Source organism: Rhodnius prolixus, unplaced genomic scaffold (assembly GCF_049639745.1).
Source record: "Rhodnius prolixus isolate KJV_2025 unplaced genomic scaffold, Rpr scaffold_1, whole genome shotgun sequence".
Taxonomy (NCBI): Eukaryota; Metazoa; Arthropoda; class Insecta; order Hemiptera; family Reduviidae; genus Rhodnius; species Rhodnius prolixus.
The window spans coordinates 11711136-11736618 of record NW_027411581.1 but is presented as its reverse complement, the minus strand read 5'-3'; the positions used below and the strand labels follow the sequence as shown (position 1 = coordinate 11736618).

General features: G+C 34.5%; 1 protein-coding gene across 5 annotated transcripts in view; it reads right to left on the bottom strand.

Annotated features, from left to right (window-relative positions):
- osa (trithorax group protein osa) overlaps nt 1-25483 on the bottom strand; it is a 188051-nt gene that overhangs the window by 92610 nt on the left and 69958 nt on the right. For all 5 annotated transcript variants that reach the window (XM_074128711.1, XM_074128717.1, XM_074128736.1 and 2 more), the window contains exons 3-4: nt 15523-15867; nt 3694-3840 (exon numbers count right to left, since the gene is read on the bottom strand). In XM_074128711.1, coding sequence (XP_073984812.1) covers nt 3694-3840; nt 15523-15867 — 492 coding nt within the window. The remainder of the gene's footprint in view (nt 1-3693; nt 3841-15522; nt 15868-25483) is intronic.

Sequence of the window (25483 nt, the reverse complement as noted above, 5' to 3'; positions counted from 1 at the left end):
CTTTAATGACTTCGATTAATTTAAATACAAACATCTTCATTACTTTTGGGACAACTCTTAAATTTTAATCTCACACTCAAGGAAAGAGTGTGGTATGAAGTGATACTCATTTAAAAAACAGTTTCTGGAGCACCAAAATAGGACGTCAATATTTTCGGTTGAAACTAAATTCCAAAAGAGGATCCGTTCTGCAGAAAAAGGGATTATTCATAATTAAAAAACAGATAATATTCTTGATATGATTTATCGTCAAAATTAATTTAACGCCATTTAATTGGAGGGCAATGAAACAAGCTTCTTTTATCTCATTAAGAGGGCGTACAGCTCTACTAGCCGAGTGATTACACAACATTTAATCGTTTTAAATAAAAAGACCATAGCAGTTAATGTGCAGCACTCAAAATTCTTCAAGAAGGAATATTTGCAAGTTTGTTAAATTATGCGTATAAAATGGACTACCCAGATAAGGTGCTACTTGTAAGAGAACAATATTCTTTGTTTTTTTTTTGTAATTCTACATCCAATTTTAAAAAACAGCTCATGAAATTTAATAGAATCTTTCTGCTATTTTGTTTTTTATTTTACTAAGAGTAGGAGACGAAGAGAGAGATATGGCCATAAAGGACGCTGGATGTTTTTTACAGAGATATTGTTATAATTTTGTTAAGTGTCAGTGGATATCCTTTGGGTAATTAAGCAGAGCAAGGATGGGCGCACAGAGTTTTGGACCGGTTTAAGAGAGTAGTTGTTGTTGTTGTTGTTGTTGTTGTTGTAGTGGCGAAGAGAGAGTAGGGGCTGAGTAGTAAAGTGCTGAGTGGTTGCTTGGCAACGGATCCGTGCAAACAACAAAGCAATCTGCACTTTCATTAGACGGAGAGAGAGGTAGTAGAACGGCGCTCTGTTGGGAGCGGAACGACGACGGCGCCCCAGAGCGAGGGGCACCAATGAAAAGGCTGATTCCAACAGGACTGAATGTGCGATAGAAGGAGTGAAAGACCCGCACCACTACCATGGGGCTGGAAGAAAGAGAGCCTGTAGGGGGACGCGGGCGAGTAATAAATGAATCCCATTTTCCTAACTGGCTGGAATGTTTGATGCGGGGCCGGCCATCCAGAGTATGCCAGAACGAGAGAGCGGCCTGTTTGTATGGGATGGAAAGAGACAGAGAGGAAGTTAGGCGAGCGCCGGTTGCCATGGACACCAGTGCGAGAAGTGACGTCAGAGTCAGCTCCCTCCCAGTTACTGCGTCAATACCCGCCACCGCCACTACTTGCCGCCCAGTGCGTTTGCCGCTGGCTGCCATCTCCATCCTATATCCACCCTCTGGAACACTATTCCACCATCTACCAGCACCAGAGTATGACAGTCCTCTCCAACTACACAGCGTCCCTTGCAATACTACTACCAATTAAAAGCAAGCCCCATCTCTAATGGACACACGCACATCTGCGATATGTGTACAAATAAAAAGAAAATGACAAAAGTTGTTCTCAAAAATAAAATTCTACACAATCGTAACGCAACAATAACAATTGAGGCTTGCGAATCATTTCTTCTAATTTAATACATCTACAAACCAACCTAACTCCAGTGACAATGTTCTTTTTTACAGAACTTTTAATAAAGAAATATCTTTATGTATTCACAAAAACTTATTTGAAATATCTATTACAGACCATGCCGAGAAATTTACTTCCAGGAACGGTTCTGTCCCACAAATACACTAGAATGTGTAAGATTGTTCGTAAATAGTAAAACAATTTTGGAATTAATGATATAATAAGAGTTAAATAGGATAATAAAATGTTCTGTATCTATGACGAACGGAATTCACAAGATATGCGATTTGATAACATAAAGGGTATGGAGTACGATTCGCCCTTCGTGAATCGCTAACATTAACTGAACACACAACGTACTACTACACATCGACTTCTTACATAAATGATTTAATATTCAAAACACACACATATCGTACCAGCACTATAGACATCTCTTAACCTCCCTCACACAGTAAGAAAATTAGTGGAAGTCAAACAAATGAATCATCATCTTTTGATGATTGAATACCCGATTTCTAGTTGAATATTTAAAGTTGAAAAAACGTTACTACAGATTAAAGAATGGATTTGAAAAGATTTTCTAATTATATCTAGAATATAAATCTATTATTTAGTCCCCACTAAGCGGAGCCGGCCATTCCAAGCCACTAAATTATCAGTTTTAAAACCAAACTATCTAATCTATTAAAAATAACAATAATAATCAAATGAACTAACAAAAAATCAGCGCTTATATAAAAAACCATTTCCGAAGTACAAACACAAAATAATGACGTCACATTCACGTTTATCTCAATGTGGATCATTAGTTGTAACAGTTCTAGAGTGTACATTGTGCATGGAGAGGGAGAGGGGGATAGAAGGGTCACTGTTCCACAATAAATTATTGTCACAATTATCGTGACACCAGCGCTAATAATTACAGTACCGATTAGCTACATTTATGTGTACGTCCGCCATTCTGCTACCAAAATTATTTACCAATGCGAGTTCCCCATCCATAACACATTATTATAATTGCTTTTAACAAAATTTTATGACCAATTTACAATTCTGATTAATACTGAAAACTAGTAATTTTGGTTATGAATATAAGCAAGCTATATACACAGCATGTTCCTTTCATAAATTCAATATTTATCGTGTAAAACACTTTTCATTGTGTGCTTTGAATAATTCAATATTTTATTCATACAGTAAAACCTACGTCATAATTCTGTTTAAATTGAAATTCAACTGACAGAGAGATTACAACCTCTCATTTAGTACAGCCAATCGCCTGGAAAGGAGGTAACTAACTAATAATTGATTGATCTATAAATAAATTGAGTAAAAAAGTCTTGAACCATCGTTTAACGTATCGCGTATCATCGTATTGTCAGTGAATACAACAATCGTTACACTGTTCCAAATCAAAACATGGCACCAAGCAACGCAGCAAGCAAGCGGTCGTTCACTACAATGTACACTATGGAGAAACGTTAGTAGGAAATCGTGTGGAATCCAAAAATACACTTAAACGGAGTGTCATTTGAGCAGAAATTTAATAAAGGTACCAAAAGTGTAACCCCAAGAATCACTGCGGGTCAAAAAGTTCAGCGTTAAAAAGAGCCTGATCAGCGAAGGAATCGTTTGCCGAAATTAGAACAGCCAATTAGAAAATTTGCGTCCAATTTATAATAAAGTAAGGTTTTTTGGGGAGGAAGAAGACGAAGCTTTTTTCGACAAACTGTTGTCTTCCAAAAGATAGATATTCCTTTACGTCTACCCAAAATTTTATCCACCAGTCAATCAGGTGTTTATAATTTATTAATTTTCTAAAAGTATTGAATACAAATTTAAATAAATAATGAGTTTAAATTTAAAGAGTGATAATCTGCCTAATTCGACCTTAATCAACCAATTAGTATAATATCATACAATGCAATAATTAATCGATTCAAATCAGACAAATCAAGGTAAGCCGTTCAGTGAACATATGCAATTGTGATTCACCAATTTGCAACAATATATGGATTAATACATTTGCCCTTTTGCCATGTGATTTGAAAAATAAGAAAAACTGTACCGTAAACATTTCCAAAATTACAATAATAATAATAATAATAATAATAATAATAATAACACTTACCGCAGCATCAGGACCATGGGTATTTGTTGCTTGAGGTGATGGTTCTCCTTGTTGGGTATGCTGTTGAAGAGATTGTGGCGGAGGTTGAGAACCTGGTCCTGGAGCTTGATGCTGTGGTTGCGTTGGACCCCTATTTTGGAAGTTCGCCTGTGATACAATATAGATAGTAATTATCAGTAGGTGCCAATGATTTAAGTAGATAAAAAAAAGGGAAGATATCTTTGTTAAAAGAGTTTTGGACAATGATCTTGCTTTTCAAAATTAGGATAACTATAGTTTATTTTTAGCCTTGGTAATTTAAGACAGTAAGACCGATTGACTGGCAGCTTCCCCATCTCGAAAAGCAGGACACACGGAGGACTCCTCCTAGTCGGCGGTCTATCCTGCTGTTCACCAAAGCCGACTTCCTTATTAAACCTTTCTCCCTTCATCCTACATTTTTTTTTTTACCGCCTTTTTAATTCTAGAACCTTCGCTTCGCCAAACTTGGATGCTGCAATGCCGGTTCATTTCCTCTGAAATGCTTCATTTCATTCTTTTTTTTATGATCGCCTTTAACAGATTAGGCTGGTAATTTGCTAAATTCAGTTTCATACCCTTAACCAAGGGTTCACAGATTGACTACAATTAACTTCTTAGCGGATTAAAATAGATGTTTCTATAAAATGGTTATGATTTGTGGAAAGAATTGAGAATCTATCGATTTTATCTGTAGCAGGGCGCATGTTTATTGTATCCCTGACCGGTTTCGAACCTTTAATCTATCATCAAAGTCAAAGATATTATCTAGCCTAGTGGATCTAACCACATTTTCAACAAAATTTGGCCCTTCGACCTACCAGCGAGTATCCCACCATAAAAACTCCAATTCAACACAAACTGACATGCCAAACAATCACAGTAACACCACAGCGGAAACCTGTTTTACAGCTGTAAGAGACCTCAAATCGTGATATCCGGTGGACTCGATATTAAAAACCAGATCTGGTCCTAATATCTCATCTAATACCTGCTACGACAGATGGAGTAAGTAAAATTAGCTCTAATCTTCTACTTTCTTAATCTACTTTATAACAATTAATCTTTCTAAAAAAATTAAAGTACATCAATCATTTTTACTTCTCACTTTAAAATGAGAATTGAAAAAAAAAAGCAATCTATTTCCAATAAAATGAGGTCTGCAGAAAAACGAGAAAATAATATAAAATATAAGATAATGTCAGGAAGAGAAAAAGAAGTGAAATAAAAGCGGACGAACCGAGCTGGCCACGCCCAGAGCTTTTCTTCTAACACAACACGTTTCTCTAGAATTTTCATTTTAAGGAAATATGCTTTTTATAACAGTTTATCTTTTAAAAAATCTCTTTTACCAAATTAGAAATTAAATTTTAAGAGTTTTCCAAATAAAAGACATTTTCCTTGAAATACGGGAAATAAAAGAAAATGCTTTTAAAAAAAATTTTAAAGAGTAATCTTTGGCTGAGAAAACTTTGCTTTTAGTGGGAAAAGAAAATAAAGATAAAAAAGAAATCACGTAGAGACAGCGATAAACTACTTCAAACTAGAAAACCACAAAACTTTTAGTTGCTTCTAGCAACAATACAAATATCTCAAGCTGTACATGAAGAATATGTAGGAGAATACAGTTTGTTATCTTACTAATTTATTTTCAACGTAAAACTATTACTTCACTTAATGGGAGAAAAAAAACTTTATGACGTTGTTCTTGTTATATCTCTTAAAATTTATAATATAAAATTATCATAAGGTTTACTTGCCGAAGAACGCACAGCTTGCATCATACATGGCTACTGTTAAAAGGGTGAGTCCAGCTGGTTCTTCCTGAGAGGAACTAATTCGAAATGGACCACAATCTGCACAGAGTTGGCGGATGTACAAAAACAAGCTGTGCAATGGGAGGTTCGGTTGGCAATAACCACTGAAGGTTCACGTGCTTTAGTTAAACACAAGTACGAGTATGTAACTCAGCAGAACAAAAACAAAAAAAGTTGATAAGGAATTGCCGATAAAGATCTTTTATCCTACATTTAAGAACAGGTAACCAATCCGGAGAATTTCACTTGATAAACAGACTTTTAGGGAGCACAACTGCAAGCAATAATATCATCAACATCATCAGGGATTTTAGTAGAAAAGAAATGAAAAACTTTATCCACAATGATCTTAAAAAGTGTATTTGAAAAGTTAGTTGAGGTTGTGTAGGGAGATTTCCTTTATGGAGGAGAAATATTTTGCCTACCAATGTGAAGTTCCTGTTTATAAGGTCCGAGTATGCATGGGGACGCTAAATGCTACGTTGCATGCAAAAAACAAAGGAACTTTTGTTCACTACGAAAACGCGTTGCTTGTTACAACAATACTGCAATCATATTTACTTTTTACAAAGAATTGATGTCGAGCATTCGACAAGTCCTCAATAATGTAATCAATAATCTCCTCTGTCGACTCAAAATTCGACTAGAAATGGATCCTGGCGGAGTATACTAAAACTGCGCGCGTTCATCAAGACTTACGATGGTCGTTCTTCCTGCATTACACATTCCTCCCGCTCGCGGACTTAAGCGTTGAAAGACAGGTGAAAATTGCAAAATTGAGTCAATGGAATTGGTTTGTATTTAAGGGATAGTAGAAGGTCTTCTCGCTATTTGAATCCTTGACATTACTTAGTTATTGTCTGCATTAAGTAATTCTGTTTCTACTACTGAGTTTAGGCGAACAAAACGAGCAACTTAAGAATAATTGTAAAAGTAAATAGTGAAAATGCTTATAAATGTTTTTATCTATTTTATTATTGTTCTTATTATTATGTTCAAAGATGATTACGAAAGCAGGTCCACTTAATAGGAGCAATATAAATAATAAACACACTGCTATGTTTTTAGCTTTTATACTCTTTTTTAAGGCTTACCTACGTTCCTATGTCAATGTTACTAGTCTAGTACAACCAACCCAAGCGTAAATTATAGTAACTAGATTTGTTTCAATTCTAAGCCGACATAAATACTTCGGAATATTTGTCTAATTAAGTATAAAACTATGTCCATTTATAATGCAAAAACACATAATTATAGAAACACATTCTTTTCTCGATAAGAACACTTAGAATATGATCATATCTCCTTAGTTAGTGGGTCAAACCGATATATTGATTTTTTACAAGTAATATTTTATATAGGCAGAATGTTACCCGTCATGACAAAATCCAATATCTACGTCATTCTACATTTATTGTAAAATATATATATATATATATATATATATATATATATATATATATATTTATTACATTTCAATACAATTTATGATATTCTAAATTTACATAATGGAAATATTGAACATGTTATTATTGATTATGCATTCATATGGACTACAAAGGGTGGGATTCATCCCTATGCAATCCAGAGCCAATTCAAGTCCTAGTTGGCCATTAAAAGGGTTCATGACTGAGTGAAGTAGCCTTGGAGTTATTTTTCTTCCCTCTTTTAATTGAGAACTTTCGCAAAAAACGTTTAGCACTAGAAGAAATCCTGTAAAATACTTCCGGAATAATAATTTGCAAATTGACCCAAAAGGCAGAATACCTTTTATCACGACATCAGGAGAAAGAAAGTAATTCAGTTGATGTTCCTACTAACACGTAACCCTGCCTGCTGAACATTAACAGTCCCTTTAAAATAAAGTTCAGCCCCCACAACAAACGTACGTAACACGGTAATCACTAATATACGACCCCGGAAGGGGAGGTAGAGAAACACATGGAATTACAGCTTGGGGGCAAGTTGTTCCCATTTTATTGGTGCCACTCTCCTTTACACATCATTACTCTAATTACAGGGCACTCCACAGCTGGGTGACCCACAATCTGCTTCCATCAGGGAACAAATGTGCATAACTTCCCTACTTCCATTACTCTGGGTAAATAATCAGCACAGTAATGTACAGATGAAGAAATGCAGCACTTCGGAAATCAAGATCTGATGACAAGTTACGATCGCAAGTTTCCCGGAAGGGTCCAATCGAAATATCAAGTTCCAACTTCCGGCTGGTTTTCGTTTTCGATGCATTTTGCTTCACACATACACACACAATCATTCCACTTTTATTTGAAATGTTATATAAAGAAATGTTAAGCTAAAGTGCCATTACGGCGATAATTACGTATCTACCACTTATGTAGTAAATAGGTTTAAATTGTTGCTGAAACTGTTCATTAAGAAAATTCCTCAAAACTTAAGTTGCATATTTTAACGAATGGTTTTTTAATCATTTAAAGATTTCCCCCGAAAATGGCCATAGATTACAAATAGTTTACAAAAACAGTAAAAGTTAACAGTTAACAGAATCTAATATGATGATAAAAATAATTGCCATTTCAGTCGAGTAAAATTTATTTTGCCGAGCTTTCGACCTAAGAACTATAAACAATGATTCTATTGAAATGAATATGTATAATACAACGAAATTTACAAAAATTATTTACCTAGTTCACAAAGAAATATTTTTACATTACAGGGTTGGTGTGTCTTCTGTCTTGTCTGTTCATGGACTGAATGTGATCGGTCTGTGTGTAATATGTGTTAGGTTGTGTGGAAGTCAGTGTTGCCAATTGTCAAGTATTTTGTAGTAAAAGTTTGCGATATGTTGTTTAAATTGTTTGTGTCTGTTTTGAAATTTAAACTGTTTTCTGTCTTAAGATATGTAATATATCATTTCTAAGAAAGCTCGGCAAAATAAATTTTACTCGACTGAAATGGCAATTATTTTTTCATCCTATTGAAACTATGAATCAGTCACCAAAAAGAATGAACAACAAGTATCTAATATGTTAGAAGAAAACTGGAAACGAGGTTTAGATCCGCCTTGCTAGATAATATCAGCTGATTTTATCCGTCCTTGCACGCATATTTATTGATATCTCTGATTGGAGTCTAATTATCAGCTATTATCAGTGGTAGATTACATCAGTTTGATGTAGAGAATTCAGCGATATTTGAAGATTATGTTTGGATTAGGATCTTGAGAATTTGAAGAGGGGCGTTCACCCTAGCTTTTTTAATTAATACTATGGAACTATTATTGATTTATAAACAAGAACATTTTCTGAAAATGCCTTTTTCTTTTTCTAATTTTTGACAACAATTTTTCAGGCAATCTATTAGATCTGGGTTGTTACAAAAAATTACACAGTTATAAAGGAGGATTTGCCTTTTATTTTAAAGAAAATTTTGGAATTTTATCTTTTATAGAAAAAGAGAAAAAAATTGTCAAAGTTGGGTGTTTTTCAACGTTACAGCTTTTTCGTGCACTTTTTGACGATCAACCCTTATACAACTGTCCTACCGGACAGTTTTAATACTTTTTTTTATTTTTTTTTTAGCCATTCTGGGCCGAGCAAAAGTCCATATTTAAAGTAAAAATGCTTATTTCATCTTTGTGTGAATCTCTCCCTTATTTTTCTGCAGCATCCATTTGTAGAAGATGGTTCATCTGCTTGTACTGTTTATACGAGTACTTTATTAATAAAAATGATCATTATTTTATTATTTAAACTTTTAAATGAAAATTTAGGCCTTAAAAAAAATCACGTTAAATTTATTACATTCTTAACTAGGAGTCTGTTCCTCTCTATTTCATTTTGTAGTTACTTTAAAGATAACGATTTTAATTTCATTAGCTATAAAAAAGCGAGTTCTTCCGGGCTAAATTTTATAGCGGTTGTAATTTATATGTTAGTCTTCAAAAACACTCCTTCCTGTCTAATCCACAGCCTTAATCTACTTCCACTTTATTGTTTAATGTAAAAAAATGTACTCTAATCCACTTTTAGGTACCTCAAAATTCCACTGTTACCAAAATAAGAACCTACTCTTTTAATAATGACGTAAAAGAAAATACATACAATAAACTAAACATGATTCCCAAGTCTCAGTGAACTGCAATGAGATAGACGACCAAAGTAGATCATTAAGCGTACACCATGTGTAATTAGATTTTAATGTTGGTAAACAGTTAATGGTCGAACCTTAACTATCTGACCTCATTTCAAAGCAATAATAACTGGGGGGGGGGGGGGGTGAAAATTCATTAGACTTTTCCTTACCGCAATTATTATAATACTAATTTAAAAATTTTCTAGGGAAAAATGTTAAAAAAATTATCCCAGAAAAGTGAAAATTTCATTCATTAAATTTTTTTGTTGCGTAATTTCCATTTAAAATTTGAATTTTAGCGACCCTATTAAACCTACATAATGGTGATTTTGATCGTCAAGTTACAGTCGGGGTTCGACCAAATTGAAATATAAAGTTACCTGCTTTCTGCGTTTATTCAATTTTTTGGAATATTCAACCATTATCCATTATTTATCCATTTTTTTTTTGTTCAAAACAGATATTTCTAGTGAAAACAAGAAAACGCTGAATAAAGGGTTCCTAACTCTTATCTCTTGGCACATATTCTAAAATCAATTCTAATCGCTACACCACGGATTAAAACATTTCGGCTTAGAAAAAACGAACTCCTCATAATTTTGCAATAAAATTTAGAAAAAACCAAAACATAGAACCAGAGTTGGTTGGAAGAAGGAACATTCCTTGTATACGCAGACGGAGAGAGCAAGAGAAGGAGCGCTTACTTATACATTCCATTCTAGTAATCACATTGTCCCCAAGTATCGACTAAACTCAAGGTCACACATCATTCATTTCAATGTCACCAGCTTATTCACATCAATTGTATCTGTTTAATTATGATAATTTTATGGTTGAAATGAGGTCCACGAGCTGTTATTCACAAAAAGATTACGTCACGTTTCTCTTCCTTGTTATTTTGTACAATTTTTTGTTTAATAGAATGAAATTAAAAGTGGAAGTAATCGCCTATTTTTTCAGGCAGAACTTAAAGTCCAACTAACAATTAGGTGTCGTAGACGGAGGCGGCTTACAAACTTGCTTATTAACATTTTTTTTTTTTTAACACATAAAAAGTATCTACACGCGGGATTCGAACTGAGGAACTGATGTCAAACATTATGTCCATCACAACAACACTCTTGAGAAACCAACACCTACTTTGTTTTTATTCTGGTTTAAATTTTAAGGCGCGACAACATCTGAGGTTACTGGCGCATGTAGCCTTTTTCCAGTGCCACAGCAAACTTCTGATCAGTATTCTCTCGTTACAGAGCAACAACCATCACCGGACAGTGAGCTGTTAGAGGCTCCCAGAAAGAGAAATACTAAAGGCTAGCACCTGGATTCGAACCCGGTATCTCTAGCGTTGAAATCCAGCATACTCTAACCACTCCATGTTTGGAGTTTCCACCAAAACGACCAATTTTAAATAAACAAACCACACTCTATGTTATAAATTAGAAATATATAGTTCAAGAACCCTTTGCTAAACAACATTCGCTTGTTTAAAGCCAGGAAATTCATCACAAGAGAAAGAGCAAATTTGCTACGTAGTAGTAAGTTATTTTGGTCACATTTTACTGTTTAATTACTAACTTGTAGTTGCAGCAGTACTGCAAGGGGAGATGACTACCACCATAAAAGGTTTGGCCTAAAGCAAAAATCAATAGAAAGAGAACGTGATGATGAAGTTCTATCAAAGGAGCAAGTAATCAGTGAATACTGATTTAATCAATTGGTCATTTAGTGCAGCAAAGGCAACAAATTGTTATTTTTTTTTAGCTCAATACGAGCTTAACATTCCGATTTGTTGGAGGAAGGAAGTGGTATGCAAAGTAGACTTGCCAATGAATATCTCTCATATTCTAACTTCAATTAAAATCCAAACAGACCGAGATCATGGCCAGAAATAACGTCACAGCTTCGTCGTCAGCAGAAAACAAGCAGCACTAGAGGTAAATATCACCTTTCTTACAAGGATAAATTAAAGAATTTTTAACTAACGATAACAATTACCGCCTTAATTACACCATAACTGGTTGGAACAAATTAGTTTAAAGTTGCCGTCTTATTCAATTAAGAGTTAACAATTAAAAAGAAATGTGTTAATCACAAAGTGAGATGAAAGTGCTGAGAACTTGACAGACATCTTTACACACCAACGGTTACCCATCTTATACTTCTTATCCCCATAACCTGTTCAAAATATAATTACCTTTAATAGGCGGCTCTGGATCTGAAGTGTAAATAAAATTGTTTAAATTTCATTTTTAATAACCTCAAGAGCATTAACCTCTGGGTAGTGGCGTTTTCGTGAGCATTTCTGGTGACCACTGATTTTTTGCTGGTTAACTGTATATTACAACTCCATATTTTTCTTTTTGAGGTTTTTTTTAGTTTAACTGAACTTCTGCATTTTTTAGAACAGTAGAAAGACAGGATTAAACATGTTTGTTTATGCTCAGATCATCTGTACGTGAATATCCCTGATTAGTAACCAAAAAACACTGTTGTTTGCTACAACATTTTTTTGTTTGCTACGACTCGTATGTTTTGATTTGCTTCAAAAGAGTACACAACTATGGTTGTACACTATTTTTTGAATGTGAAAGGTCATACAGATAGGATTTACATGTTTCAGCTATTTAAAAGATACTATCATCTTACGAACACCCACGATGAATAAATAAGTGTCAACATTCCGCAATGACAACAAAATCGTCGAGTATGTTAGTAAGTACGAAGAAGAAACACACTGTCCTTTTACAATTTAAATATGGCCGGAGTAGATGTAGTTTTTTAGTATTTGTTTATTTTGTAAAATTTTGAATTGTAAAAATTTTATTTAAAAACATAAATACTATGAATCCTGTAATATTAATACTGGATATTAAAAATGAAGGGAAATCAGTAGCTTGAGAGAAGCCAAGGTTAGGGATGAAAATACGCGCGACTTGAGCAATCCAACACTATCCATCAAATTAATAATGAATTAGATACCAAATCGTAATAATCATTTTTAATTATTTTGGTCGACTAAACCTTTATTCTCCTTGGGTATAACCTGACTAAATAGGCCCAGAAGAAGTCTACTATAAAGATTATGAAAGGGCCATTTTTGGAAGGAGTTAATTCTTATAGAACAACTTTAAGCATTAGGTCTATCTAGATCACTGATTCTCAACCTTTCTTTTGTCGCGGCACATTTTTAACAATTTCCAAATTTGGCGGTACACTAACAATAAGATAAGTTTTTAAAGTACAGTGGTACCTCGGTTCTCGACCGCAATTCGTTCCGGAAGTGCGGTCGAGAACCAATTTGGGTCGAAAACCGAAACAATTTGTCCCATAAGAAATAATGTAAACTATGTAGTTTATTTCGTTTCTAAGCCCCAGAAATATGCCGTTTTACTGGCCTAATTTTATATTTCTTGTATCTAAACAAGAAATAAGATCTAAAAGTGTAAATATAAAAACAACTCGGCTCATCTCGGTGGTGTTCGAGTTCCAAATGTTTGTTCGGATTTCAGGACAATATTTTCTCGAATTTCTTGGTCGAATACCGATTTGTTCGAAAGTCAAGTCGTTCGAAAACCGAGGTACCACTCTGTATTTTATTTATCCATAATACACTGTGTAATAATTATTTATTTAACAAGTGTGGAAAATACTTTACACTCGAGTTAAATATTATATTTTTTCTGCAACCATTAGGGTTATTAACTAAAAAAAAAACTAAACAGGAATCACTAGAATCCATTTTAAATTTCTATAAGGTAACACTATAACCTTTTTAACTGTTATAATTAAAAATATCTAATTATTTATTAAAGTATTATTTTTATTTCTATATTCCTTTCAATTTTTATTTTATTTTTTAATATTCGTTTTTTAATTATTTAGATAAAATAAATTTAAATATCAAGGAAGCACAATAAAGTTTTTCCACTCACTAGTGAGGAAAGTGACACTAATGGGAATTTTTCCCACTAGTGAGGTAAAGTTGGGCATTACACAGCTGATTGTAATTGAGTAATGAGAACATTCCTACATGGTTGCAGAAAAAATAGTTTATGTTTATTTTCAATATAAAATAATATGTACTACAAAAACGAACAGTATATGTTTATTAAGGGATTAATTACAAGTTAATAATAAGAATACTTTTAATGAGAAATTTGAGCTTGGTGTTTTTTTGATAATCACAGTTTATATTTGCTCGTGTAAATGATAATGCTACTCTCATATCCTCTTCTACATTTAATATATAATTTTTATTGTATGCATTTCTAAAATTTGGCGGCACGCAAAAGTGCCGCGGCACAATGGTTGAGAATCACTAGACTTGATCTTAAAATATTCCAGAAGAAGAACACTATCCGAAACTTTGAAGCCGTTTTATAGTTAAGCACAGAATGTCCACCATTATTGTTTGGTCCCTATTGATAACGACAAAATTGACGGGAAATACTCCCAAATTTATTGGATCACTTTTTTTTTAAACAGGGTGAAAATAACTTTCTTGAGTCGGCTTCCGGTCCGCATAAACCTTAATCCACGGCAGATCCTCTAGAACTTAACTATCCCCACCACCACCTTATAAACACTAAACCATTATTCGGTTATTAACTCAATGAAAGCAATTGAAGATACACAAAAAACTTTTTAAAAGAAGAGTGTCCTTTTTTTTCTAAGTATTTGAGCAGAAAAACAAACAATAAATCGCAGCCCAGGAAATGGTCAGATAAATTGGAAAGAAAAATAAATGCGCAGGAAACAGGAAATTGAATGCGAATCAAATTAATCTAACTAGAAGAACCGGTCGTACAACTACGCGGGATGCAGTTTTTTTTTCTTCCAGATGGCGGGTAAGAAATACAGTGCGGAAGCTTGGGATAACTTTTTCTCCGAATTAATATATTCCTCACTTTTCAAAGGAAACAATTAGGCGCATTCACTTAGTTTAACACTATTATTTATAACAGCGCAAAGGGAAATAAAAGTCTGACTTCCCGTTAAAGTCCCGTTACTTCCCAATTAATATGACTTGTTTTCTTCTTTCTTTGAATATTTTGTTAGGAACGAAGAATTTCATTTATTTTATTTTTATTTTTTCCAAATCTTGTAGCATTCACTCAAAAACTAGTGCGCGACTTCTGTCCTGTTTTAGTTAAGGGAAAAATTTATTTGGGTCTCTTTAAATATTTCGATTCCTTTTTTTTACTTTTATTAAAAAAAGAGAGAAATTTACTTTTAGAAATGCAAAGTAGTATTAAAAGCAGGAATAAAAAATTACAATTACAATGAAAGTTGAGAATTTTCATCCTTAAATCTCCCTCAAGCAAGAAGTTTCAAATAATTTAACCCCTTTTCTCGCCTGATCTGAAATTGCTATCAGCTTCAGCGAGCCCCTGAGAGTTTTTACAATTGCCGATTTATTCTTTTATACTACTTTTATTATATTCTTTTCTAGTCATGCAGAGAATGACTACCATTTTAAAGTCCTATCAAATGACTATGCAGTCAGATTCACAACGAACCTTTTAATGTGGAAATCAACTAGTCTAAATACTATAACTGAAGGGCTATAATCTCTCGATATAAAACATTAGTCTTGTGCGACAGGTATTAACCATCATCATGCATTCACACAACCGGATGTAGGTTCCTGTTTATTTACACATTGATGATTCAGATTATTTGAAGAGGAATCACGTAATAGTCCAGAAGTCTGCCGACTGTGGCCATTTTTGTGATTTCTACTTCCGTCTTGAGTATTTCTTATAAGATACCAATGCTTATAAACAGATGGTGACGGTTCTCGAAAGTCTCGGCATTACGAACAGAATACTAACCAGTAATTTGTAAATTCCAAAGGATATGATTAGAAACTGACCTGCATATGATGTGAAGAAGGAGAAGGAGGTTGTTGACTACTAGAGATTGACTGAGGCGGTTGTTGTTGTTGTTGAGGAGGCGGTGGCGGCTGTTGTTGAGGAGGTTGTTGTGGAGGCTGGCCGGTTGGCGGGCAATTAGGAGGCGCTCCCGCCGGTCCACCAGGCTGTTGAGACTGTTGTTGTTGTTGTTGTTGTTGTTGCGGTGGCGGTGGAGGTTGCGGTTGTTGTTGTTGACTACTGACTACTGGCGGAGGTGGTACTCCTGCACCAGCCGACTGTTGTTGAGGACCAGGACTCCACGAACCTCCCCTATCGTAAGGGCTACCGTTATTACTACCAGGCATCTGAAAAACAAGGAAATCAACTCTCATTAATATCGTAGATAATTGATCCAAGAGAACAGCGAAATTTGCCCTTCAAAACAATAAACCAAATTATTTTTTATTAACAGCACTGGCTGTTTTGCATCATTACATTTTACATCTACGTAAATAAATAGGCACTTTAATTCAACTCTATTCCAAATTATTTTTTAGATACACATGCCCATTAAAATAGAAAAAAAGTTAGATTCGGTTACTATTAAAATCAGAAAAAAGGAATTTAACAACATTTAAATCTTGAATTCGTCTAACGGAAGTATTCGAGAGCACAATTTACACAGTTAATAAAAAGTAAATTATTCAATAATTGTTTACAGTGATACTTCAGGTTTATATATTTTCGCCCAAAAATTTTTCGGCAACCACTGAAATATAAAATTTGAACTATATCAGCGAATTTTGAGTTAAGATGGATATAGCATTCAAAGGCATATTTGAAAACTCTTTTTCAGATACAAAAAGCTTATTTCCGGTAAAAATCAAAATAAAAAATCAGCACAATGACAATATCTACTCTGTGTAGAATAAGGATAAGTAAAATTTGAGAAAGGTGTACATCCGGTGGACGATATTCTAGAAATATGGAATGTTAAATTACAAATTTACTTATAATTAAGATTCAAGGTGAAGAAAACATAAAAAAACCATAAATCGATTTTGTAATATAGCATTTCCGGTTGACCTATTTTCTTCAAATATAGAATCTTTGTTTCACATTTAATCCTAATTAATGTTTAACAGGAGGTAAGTCCATTTATTACAGCGAACTGGCATTCTACTGGACTGCCTAACCACCCCCTCCCACAAAAGTGCCCTTAATCGAAGTATTACTGAAAAATGTTTCATATAAAAGTTATAGAACTATTTGCGAGCTATAATTATTCCAAGTTTAAAGCAAATCCATGGTGTAGTTTTTGAAAAAATGTTAAAAAAGTGAAAAATCTATTCAGTAAAGTGGTACTTCCGGTAAACCTATTTTGTCTAAAAATTTAGTGTCGCTTCCTCTGGTGGCATTTGAACGAAATATCAAATTTGAAGTTTCTACGACTTTCCGTTTCTGAGATATAGTGGATAAACTCGCTGCAGAGCAGTAAAGTCAGTCCAAACCTATGCCATCAAGGCACGTTGGGTTAGAGAACCGCGATTCTAGGAATTACTGGATCTGTAACCCAACGTGCCTTAGCCGTGATTTTTAATATCACTTTTCTCTCTCTTCTCTCTGACTAGCCGAATGCGTTCGGTTTTCTTCGGTAATTTTCGGCTCTATTAACCATTTATTTCCAATTTAATTTAATATACACACTCACACGACTTTCTCTAACTTTTATTTCTTACAAACTGAATGCGATCGGTAACTTTCGGCTCACCTGACCATTTATTAACTTTAATTCCAATTTAATTTAATATGCACACTCACACGACTTTCTCTAACTTTTATTTCTTACAAACTGAATGCGATCGGTAACTTTCGGCTCACCTGACCATTTATTAACTTTAATTCCAATTTAATTTAATATGCACACTCACACGACTTTCTCTAACTTTTATTTCTTACAAACTGAATGCGATCGGTAACTTTCGGCTCACCTGACCATTTATTAACTTTAATTCCAATTTAATTTAATATGCACACTCACACGACTTTCTCTAACTTTTATTTCTTACAAACTGAATGCGATCGGTAACTTTCGGCTCACCTGACCATTTATTAACTTTAATTCCAATTTAATTTAATATGCACACTCACACGACTTTCTCTAACTTTTATTTCTTACAAACTGAATGCGATCGGTAACTTTCGGCTCACCTGACCATTTATTAACTTTAATTCCAATTTAATTTAATATGCACACTCACACGACTTTCTCTTACCACTACCAATGTAGTTGGGTTTTCTTGTAAACTAGAATTCTTACCGGAAGTGGCTACTTTAAACTACACAATACATTCTAATGGAACTATTTTAGACAAATCTATTGAGCACACTCACACGACTTTCTCTTACCACTACCAATGTAGTTGGGTTTTCTTGTAAACTAGAATTCTTACCGGAAGTGGCTACTTTAAACTACACAATACATTCTAATGGAACTATTTTAGACAAATCTATTGAGCACACTCACACGACTTTCTCTTACCACTACCAATGTAGTTGGGTTTTCTTGTAAACTAGAATTCTTACCGGAAGTGGCTACTTAAAATTACACAATACATTCTAATGGAACTATTTTAGACAAATCTATTGAGCACACTCACACGACTTTCTCTAACCACTGCCTATGAGATTGAGTTTTCTTATAAACTAGAATTCTTACCGGAAGTAGCTACTTAAAATTACACAATACATTCTAATGGAACAATTTTTGAAAAACTATTGAGCACACTCACACGACTTTCTCTTACCACTACCTGTCGTTGGGTTTTCTTATAAACTAGTATTTTTACCGGAAGTAGTTACTTACTAGATTCTTACCGGAAGTAGCTACGCAATTTAGCAAGTACCCAAAATTTCATACATGTTTCACAGTTAATAAATTTAGCCATACAGGAACATTCGAAAAAACAAGTATTTAAATGTAATATTATAAAAATCTTTAAAGTAATTTTACTGCATTAAATTTTCATTAACATTTAGAATTTAGAGGTCACAGACCCTTATGCTGGCCATTTCATTCATAATACATTTTTTGTTATACTAATGATAAAATGTAGATTACATTTTCATAAATAATTAGGACACTTCATTTTAATTCTATTCCACATTATCCTTCCAATTTATTCTTATGTTCTATTCAGAGCTATGGTTTAATTTTAAACTGTTCCCCCCCTCCCACAGAGAACGGCAAAAGATTTTCTGAGAAATGGTTGCGACACGAAAACGTTGTTAAAAGTTGTGGTTCAAACCACCAACACTCTCGTCAAGATTTAACTATATTTTTAGAATATAGCTAGTAAATTGTGTTCACTGTGTTAGTTTGCATACACGTGCTTTATACAAGCCATTATGTTTTTGTCCAAATTCACTTGATTTGTATATCTGTCTGGGTATTTCACCTTTTTCTTTTATATACTATATTCTTTTTTGAAATATAATGAAATGAAAATAAAAAATTTGGCTCTACTCATCACAAAAACTACCTTCCAGTAGTCTATTCATCCATTTTACAGGTGATTACACACACATTGTACAGAATACTAGCGCCAGTTCAATGAGAATTCATACCGGGTCTAACTAAAAGCAGGTCAGGCTGATATTTAGTTGTACAACCACTTCATTCATCATACTAACCCCACCAAGTGTGTCTAACACCTTTTGTATGAGTGATCGATTCCATTCAACACAGAAATGTTGACAACATTCTGCATTAAGAGCAGTCAATGAAGGTGTACACGTACCTCTTTTTTACCCCCAAATCTACTGAATATACTAAACGAAAATATTAAACGTTCACAAATTAAAAAAGGAATTACAAAGAAGAAGAAGAACAAATCTGATTGGTCTGCAAGACTTTTTCCTCTTTAACATCCTACACGGTTTTGGTCATGGAGTTATTGAGGAGTTGGCGTACCTATTGAAGATTGTTCATCTTGTAGTATACACACTGATAGCAGAGTACAGTGCTACCTCGGTTTTCGACCACAATTCGTTCCGGAAGTGCGGTCGAGAACCGAAACAATTTATCCCATTAGAAATAATGTAAACTAGTTTATTTCATTTCTAAGCCCCAGAAATATGCCGTTTTACTGGTCTAATTTTTATATTTTATGTAAAATCATAAAATGCATTTCATATTTGGTAATTATTTCTTTCTTGAGTTCAATAGTTGTTCTCGCAGCTTTTATCTTACCTGTATGTTTACTGTCACTGCTGGCTTTCTTTGGTGCCATGTCTAAGGGTTAAAATAAGTGTAATGTAAAGGTAAACACTAAGCGTGAATCTTCCACCGATCGCAGATTGACTCGTACTGATGCTGCGAACGAACGCCATTCGGCTCATCTCGGGTGTTCGAGTTCCAAATGTTTGTTCGGATTTCAGGAAAATATTTTCTCAAATTTCTTGGTCGAATACCGATTTGTTCGAAAGCCAAGTCGTTCGAAAACCGAGGTACCACCACTGTATAACGGAAATGATTATGACGATTTATTTTAAGTTCTTTCTACAAGTTTACAAACCTACAAGAAGTATCTTTAAAGAAATAGTTTTTTAAAAAAATCAGAACTTTTTTTTTTTTTTGACTTGATGGAACTTGACTATTTTACTGAATGATTTTTTTTTTACTTTTTTTTAGATTTTCCCAAAACATGGCTGCCTTTCCTTTAAACGAAGTACACACTGTACTCTCGGTGGACTGCAGCTTTTCCTTTAAAACTTTTTACCGAGGAAAATTCGATTAAGGAAAGAGGGAAGTAGGGGTAGGCTTTCCTTTAAAGCAGGGGTGTCCAACTAAATTTGGGCCAATTAGGTGCTACAGACAAGATTCACGCGGGCCAACAACACCGTTAAATTTATATTCTGAAGTGAGGATTCACGAGCATGGATAGAATAATTATAACACTGTAAAATTGTATTTATAAAACGAAAATTATTCTTTTTTACCTAGCGATTTCCTCGTACAAGTTTTGGATTCAAAGACTCGAGAACGTAAGAATATATTTTGGGGAATTCCTACTTCTTTTTTGTCTCTTACAAAACCGGAATCATTTCGGAATTCCTCTTAGAGTGGCAGACATATCCGCTTACTCCAAACGTCGCCGGAACTAAGTCAGCGTGTTCATACACGCCCGCAGATCTTCAGCTAAGGGAACTGGGCCACGTGTATTCACGTCTTCACTAGCTAAAGGGTAAACAAGGGAATTCTGTGTATGGTATTGCTTTGATCTCCCATAAGAGCTACTTACTTCATAACAATTTTTTTTTTTTTTTCTGAATTCATATTATTTTTGAACAACGTTGGGGGCCACAAAAAATTACCTCGGGGGTCGCCAGCTTATACACCACTGCATTAAAAGGACGTTTATAATGTATCAATGTCCTGCACATGATACAGGAGGATGAAAGAATCTCTTTAAATCACGACCAGATTTAGGAAGTTTTTTTAAAAAAAATATTAATATTTTTTACAATAAAATGACTCAGTTCTTGCCTAAACAAAACAAACCTGCCCAATATTCGTGGACATTATTTAATGAGTTCATTGTTTATCCTGAAAGAATGTAATCTCCCTCCTCTTAATGCCCTTAAAAAACCAAACATTTTGGTCACCACTGATATATGTACAATTTGGTTTTCTAAACCCGTCTAAATAAATAAAGACCAAGTCTATTTCATTATAGTTATTAAGTAATATTACAAAGGGAGAAAAAAAGCCATTATTCCCGCGCTAAAATGAATGGCGGGAGCAAATAAAGGAAGCTGACGGAAGCGTATTAAAATCTCATTACCCAGCCACGGGACAGGGAACCGCGGGCCGGCCCATCCTCAGATCTCTCCCTCTCTGGTCGTTCTATTCAAGTGTCTTCTTTCTTCTGCCAGGTAATGCACTAAGATATTAAAAAGACGTTTAAAAGAAAATTCAATGGTGAACTAAACATTTATTTGTAGATCAGGAAAGAAAGTATCTGAGGAGCTCGCTAACTTATTTCGAGTTGAATGCAATTTTCTCCCCATACCACCACCCTTTTGAAAAAATTATTGTCATCAACTATAATCTAAATCTAAATATGTTATCCACAAATAGGTTTCAGAAGCTGCTTCACTTTAGATTAGGTAGGAGCAGGGGATGATACTTGTTCTCCCTCCACCAATGCTGCCAGAAGACTTGTTTACTGGGCCAATCCCTTCAGCGGCTAGAAGGTGATGTCACCTTCTTGCGACGTCTAGGCTCTATTATACTGAAGATCTGATTTCACAAGCAGCTTTTGCAACGCAAGCTCTCCTATACAATCTGTTCAGAGGATCTGATTCACTAATTGTATCATTAAGACCCATTATTTGTTACATAAACGTCTTTCATAAATCACTAATGTTTCTTTATGGGACAAATGATGAACGCTATAAATATATACAGTACCTATTTACTAACTAAGTAATAGGTTCTGGTCTCATTTCCCCGAAGTTTTCTTTAAGACGTTTCATAACCTCGAAAATAGTTCAATAAATTTGAAGAGAGTGGGTCGGACGTAGCCGGTTAAGAGCGTGGACTAAGGGAGTTACCCAGTACAAGTTTCGAAATTAGCCGCTTTTTATTTTTTTTGAAAAAATTTTAATAATAATGTTCTGGTAGGGAAGGGATTAGTTATGTGGTTAGCGTATTGGATACCCACGCGTAGGTCCCGGGTTCGAATCCAGCTGCTGGCTCTTAGATTTTCGCTTCCTCGGAGCTTCTTACCGCTCACTGTCCGGTGATGGACAGTGTCTGTAACGAGAGAACACTGTCCAGAGGCCAGCAGTGCACTATAACCAATAACCTCAGTTGTTGACGCGCCTTAAATCATAAAAAAAAAAAATATTGTGGCTGTGCCATGGACACGGCCGTGTGTTGTACGTGAATACGTTTACGTAACCGGTTATATTTTTTATATAAAATATTTTTATTTAGGTATTTAGGATGAAATCAAGGAAACAAATAATTAGATAAACTGATGTCACATCAGCTTGACTCGGTCATATGGTGTTTTATTATTACCATTCGATTGTTCTTGAGAAGCCCTTTTCAACCGTATACGATCTCTGTATTTGGTTTTGGCTTTTCGACGCGTATAGGCTGACATTATATATTTTTGATATTTTTTTTATTCTAACACCTTATTATATTCACTGCCACTATTTTACACTAAGGTTTTATATACAATCGATAGATTGTGACGACTGCTGACGATTAAAACTTAAACGAACATCGTGGCTTCTCCGAATCAAAAGTTATACTAATTGCAAATCTCGATACGCAGCAAAATTATCTCAAAATGGCGGCGCTTCCCCTCCACCGCGCGCGATGCGTCACAGTCCTCGCTTATCGTAATGAATTTTTTGATCCTTTAGCTATCCAGTGGTCTAATTTAATTTTGGATGTAGACAATAGATTCGAAACTATAATGCCAAACTGTATCCCCCCGATTTTGTTATCATTAGGTTTTTTGGATTGCCTCCATATGATAGCAAATTTAAAGACGTATTCACGTCAAAAAAAAATAAAATGGAGCAAGTAGGTTTAATTTGTTTCAAGTTTTCAAAAATTGCATACATCTGAAACAATCAGCTGATTATAACAAAATATCTTCATTATTATTCAATATTGGGCAGCACATAATATGTTTCTTATCGTTTAAAGTTTACCAACAGCACATTGTGCCCAACGGAAGAGCTGTAGAAGTTTTCGCATGTAATCCAGTGTCGAAGTAGAAAACCGGAAATTGACAATACATGCACGTCCTCCACAAGCACGAAGAGAGAATTTCCTTAAATAGGCTATTCCACAACCACCCAAATGTTCCATTTCCTTGCACTGGAATCACAGAACCCCTCATACATACGTTAAACGATTCTCTTACTATCTGTAGCTTGTAGGTTAATACAAGGAGGGGAAAACGGCTAGAAATATCCTTCCTTTACAGAACGTCTGCGCCATTTCCATTGCCTTGGATGCCGCATTGGCAAATGCTACAAATTGTCCCACCTTTTTCAGAAAGAGTGACACAATTTAATACTTTATGATAAACTTATTTATTGGATTAACTTATTTAGATTGTATGTTGTTGATGAGAAGTAGATTCTACCTCAACCTAAACAAGAACTAAATTGAGCGAATAACTGGCAGCGATGTGGAATTCGCAACGCTATACCCACAATCTCAGAATGTTCCAAGAGCATCAGGTTAGATTCGAAAGAGTTATATACAAGCCTTCTTTCCGTATAAGACTTCAGATACCAGAAGAGGTTGGTATTTTGTTGCACAACCTGGAAGAATGCAGGGTTTCCTTACCAATACTATCATGATTTCTGAACGATGCTTCTTCTTCTTCTTCTTCAGATAGCCTGGAGTTCCCTGCGGGTATCAAAGCCTAACTATAATATAAGAACATCCTTCGGAATCCTTGCTACCAACTACCCATTTAAGCACTGCAATTCTATATACTAATCTATATACTTCTATATAATTCTATATTCTATCTATATACTAATAAAACATGGCAAAAAACTTTTTATGTTGAAGAGAATTTGACTCTTAACTACTTCTGCTACCTAGACAACCATGGTTTAATGGAACTGTCACTAATAAATGGGTTGTTACGACAATAAGCAGGCTGAGAGCGAACCACGCTGTATGCGGACCGTATATTCACAGGATCAACAAAAGGTCCTCTCCTCTTTGCGTAGTTAGCAATGAGGAGGAGGAGGATTTCAAACACATAATAATAATATGTCCACGTTATGTAGTAGAAAGGAAACGAATGTTTGACGATATATACAGGTATTTAGATGCACCATTTCGCTACGAAGACATAATATTCTCCAGCAACATATATGTGCTTAAATCTGTAGCAGAGCTAGCAATGAAATATGAAAGTATTTAATAGTTATAGCCAATTAGAATGAATGGAAGAAAATGATTAGAGAAGGATTACGGTGATTTTAATTTCGGTTAAGCTATAAGGCTGGCAGGAATATAGAGTACTGATCCATCCATTAGGTGTAGTTTATGTAAATAGTTGTATATAGTAGAGGGATGAATGTGTGAAGCGAATGTATTTATAAGTAAGAATGGAGAGTGAGTGATATTATAGTGATAAGCACCTAGACGATGCTGGCTGTATGGCGAAAGCCAATGCCAAAAAAAAAGGCAAAAAAAAAATACTTCAGCTACAAATCTAGTTCGCAAAATGTTTTGTTATTTTTAGTGTGCAAAACACGAACAAAGCAAAACTATAAATGGTTGTAGCAAGCGTTAATATGAAAACAATCTAGAAACGGTGAATTCCACTAAAAAGGATTTGAAAGTAATAACTGTTATCACAATCTTTCAGAAGCTGAATGAAAGTGGAATTTGCTAATATTAACATAATAATAAAGATCTGACAGAAAAAGTAGAACAATATCAGAGAGAGATGGAGAAGCCAACAGAAAACAAGTATTTCTATTACAAAATGTGATGAATGAATTTTATGAATGAATGTGTTTAGAACAAAAACAAAAAAAAAATGTAAATAAATAAAACGGTGATTGACCATACGACCTTGACTCATTAAAATATTATATACAATACCAGTACAGACACAACGACAAGATGTTGAACTAAGGCCAATTACGTTATTTAAGGATAAAAAGAAAAAAAAGAAGCTATTGATAAAGAATACAATAAAAAGTGAGAGGACCACAGTATTAAAGTGAATAAGAAGATCCATCTGTATGGTGTAAAATACCTTTAATAAAAATATAAATGCGTGTATGTAGGTCGTATGTCGGTGGTACAAAATAATAAAGGGAAGAACGAGGTCTCGTGAGGATGTAACGGCCGGTTTTATTTATAGCTTTTATTTAAGTGTGTATAATACACCTATAGAGGGGATGGATCAGTTCCGG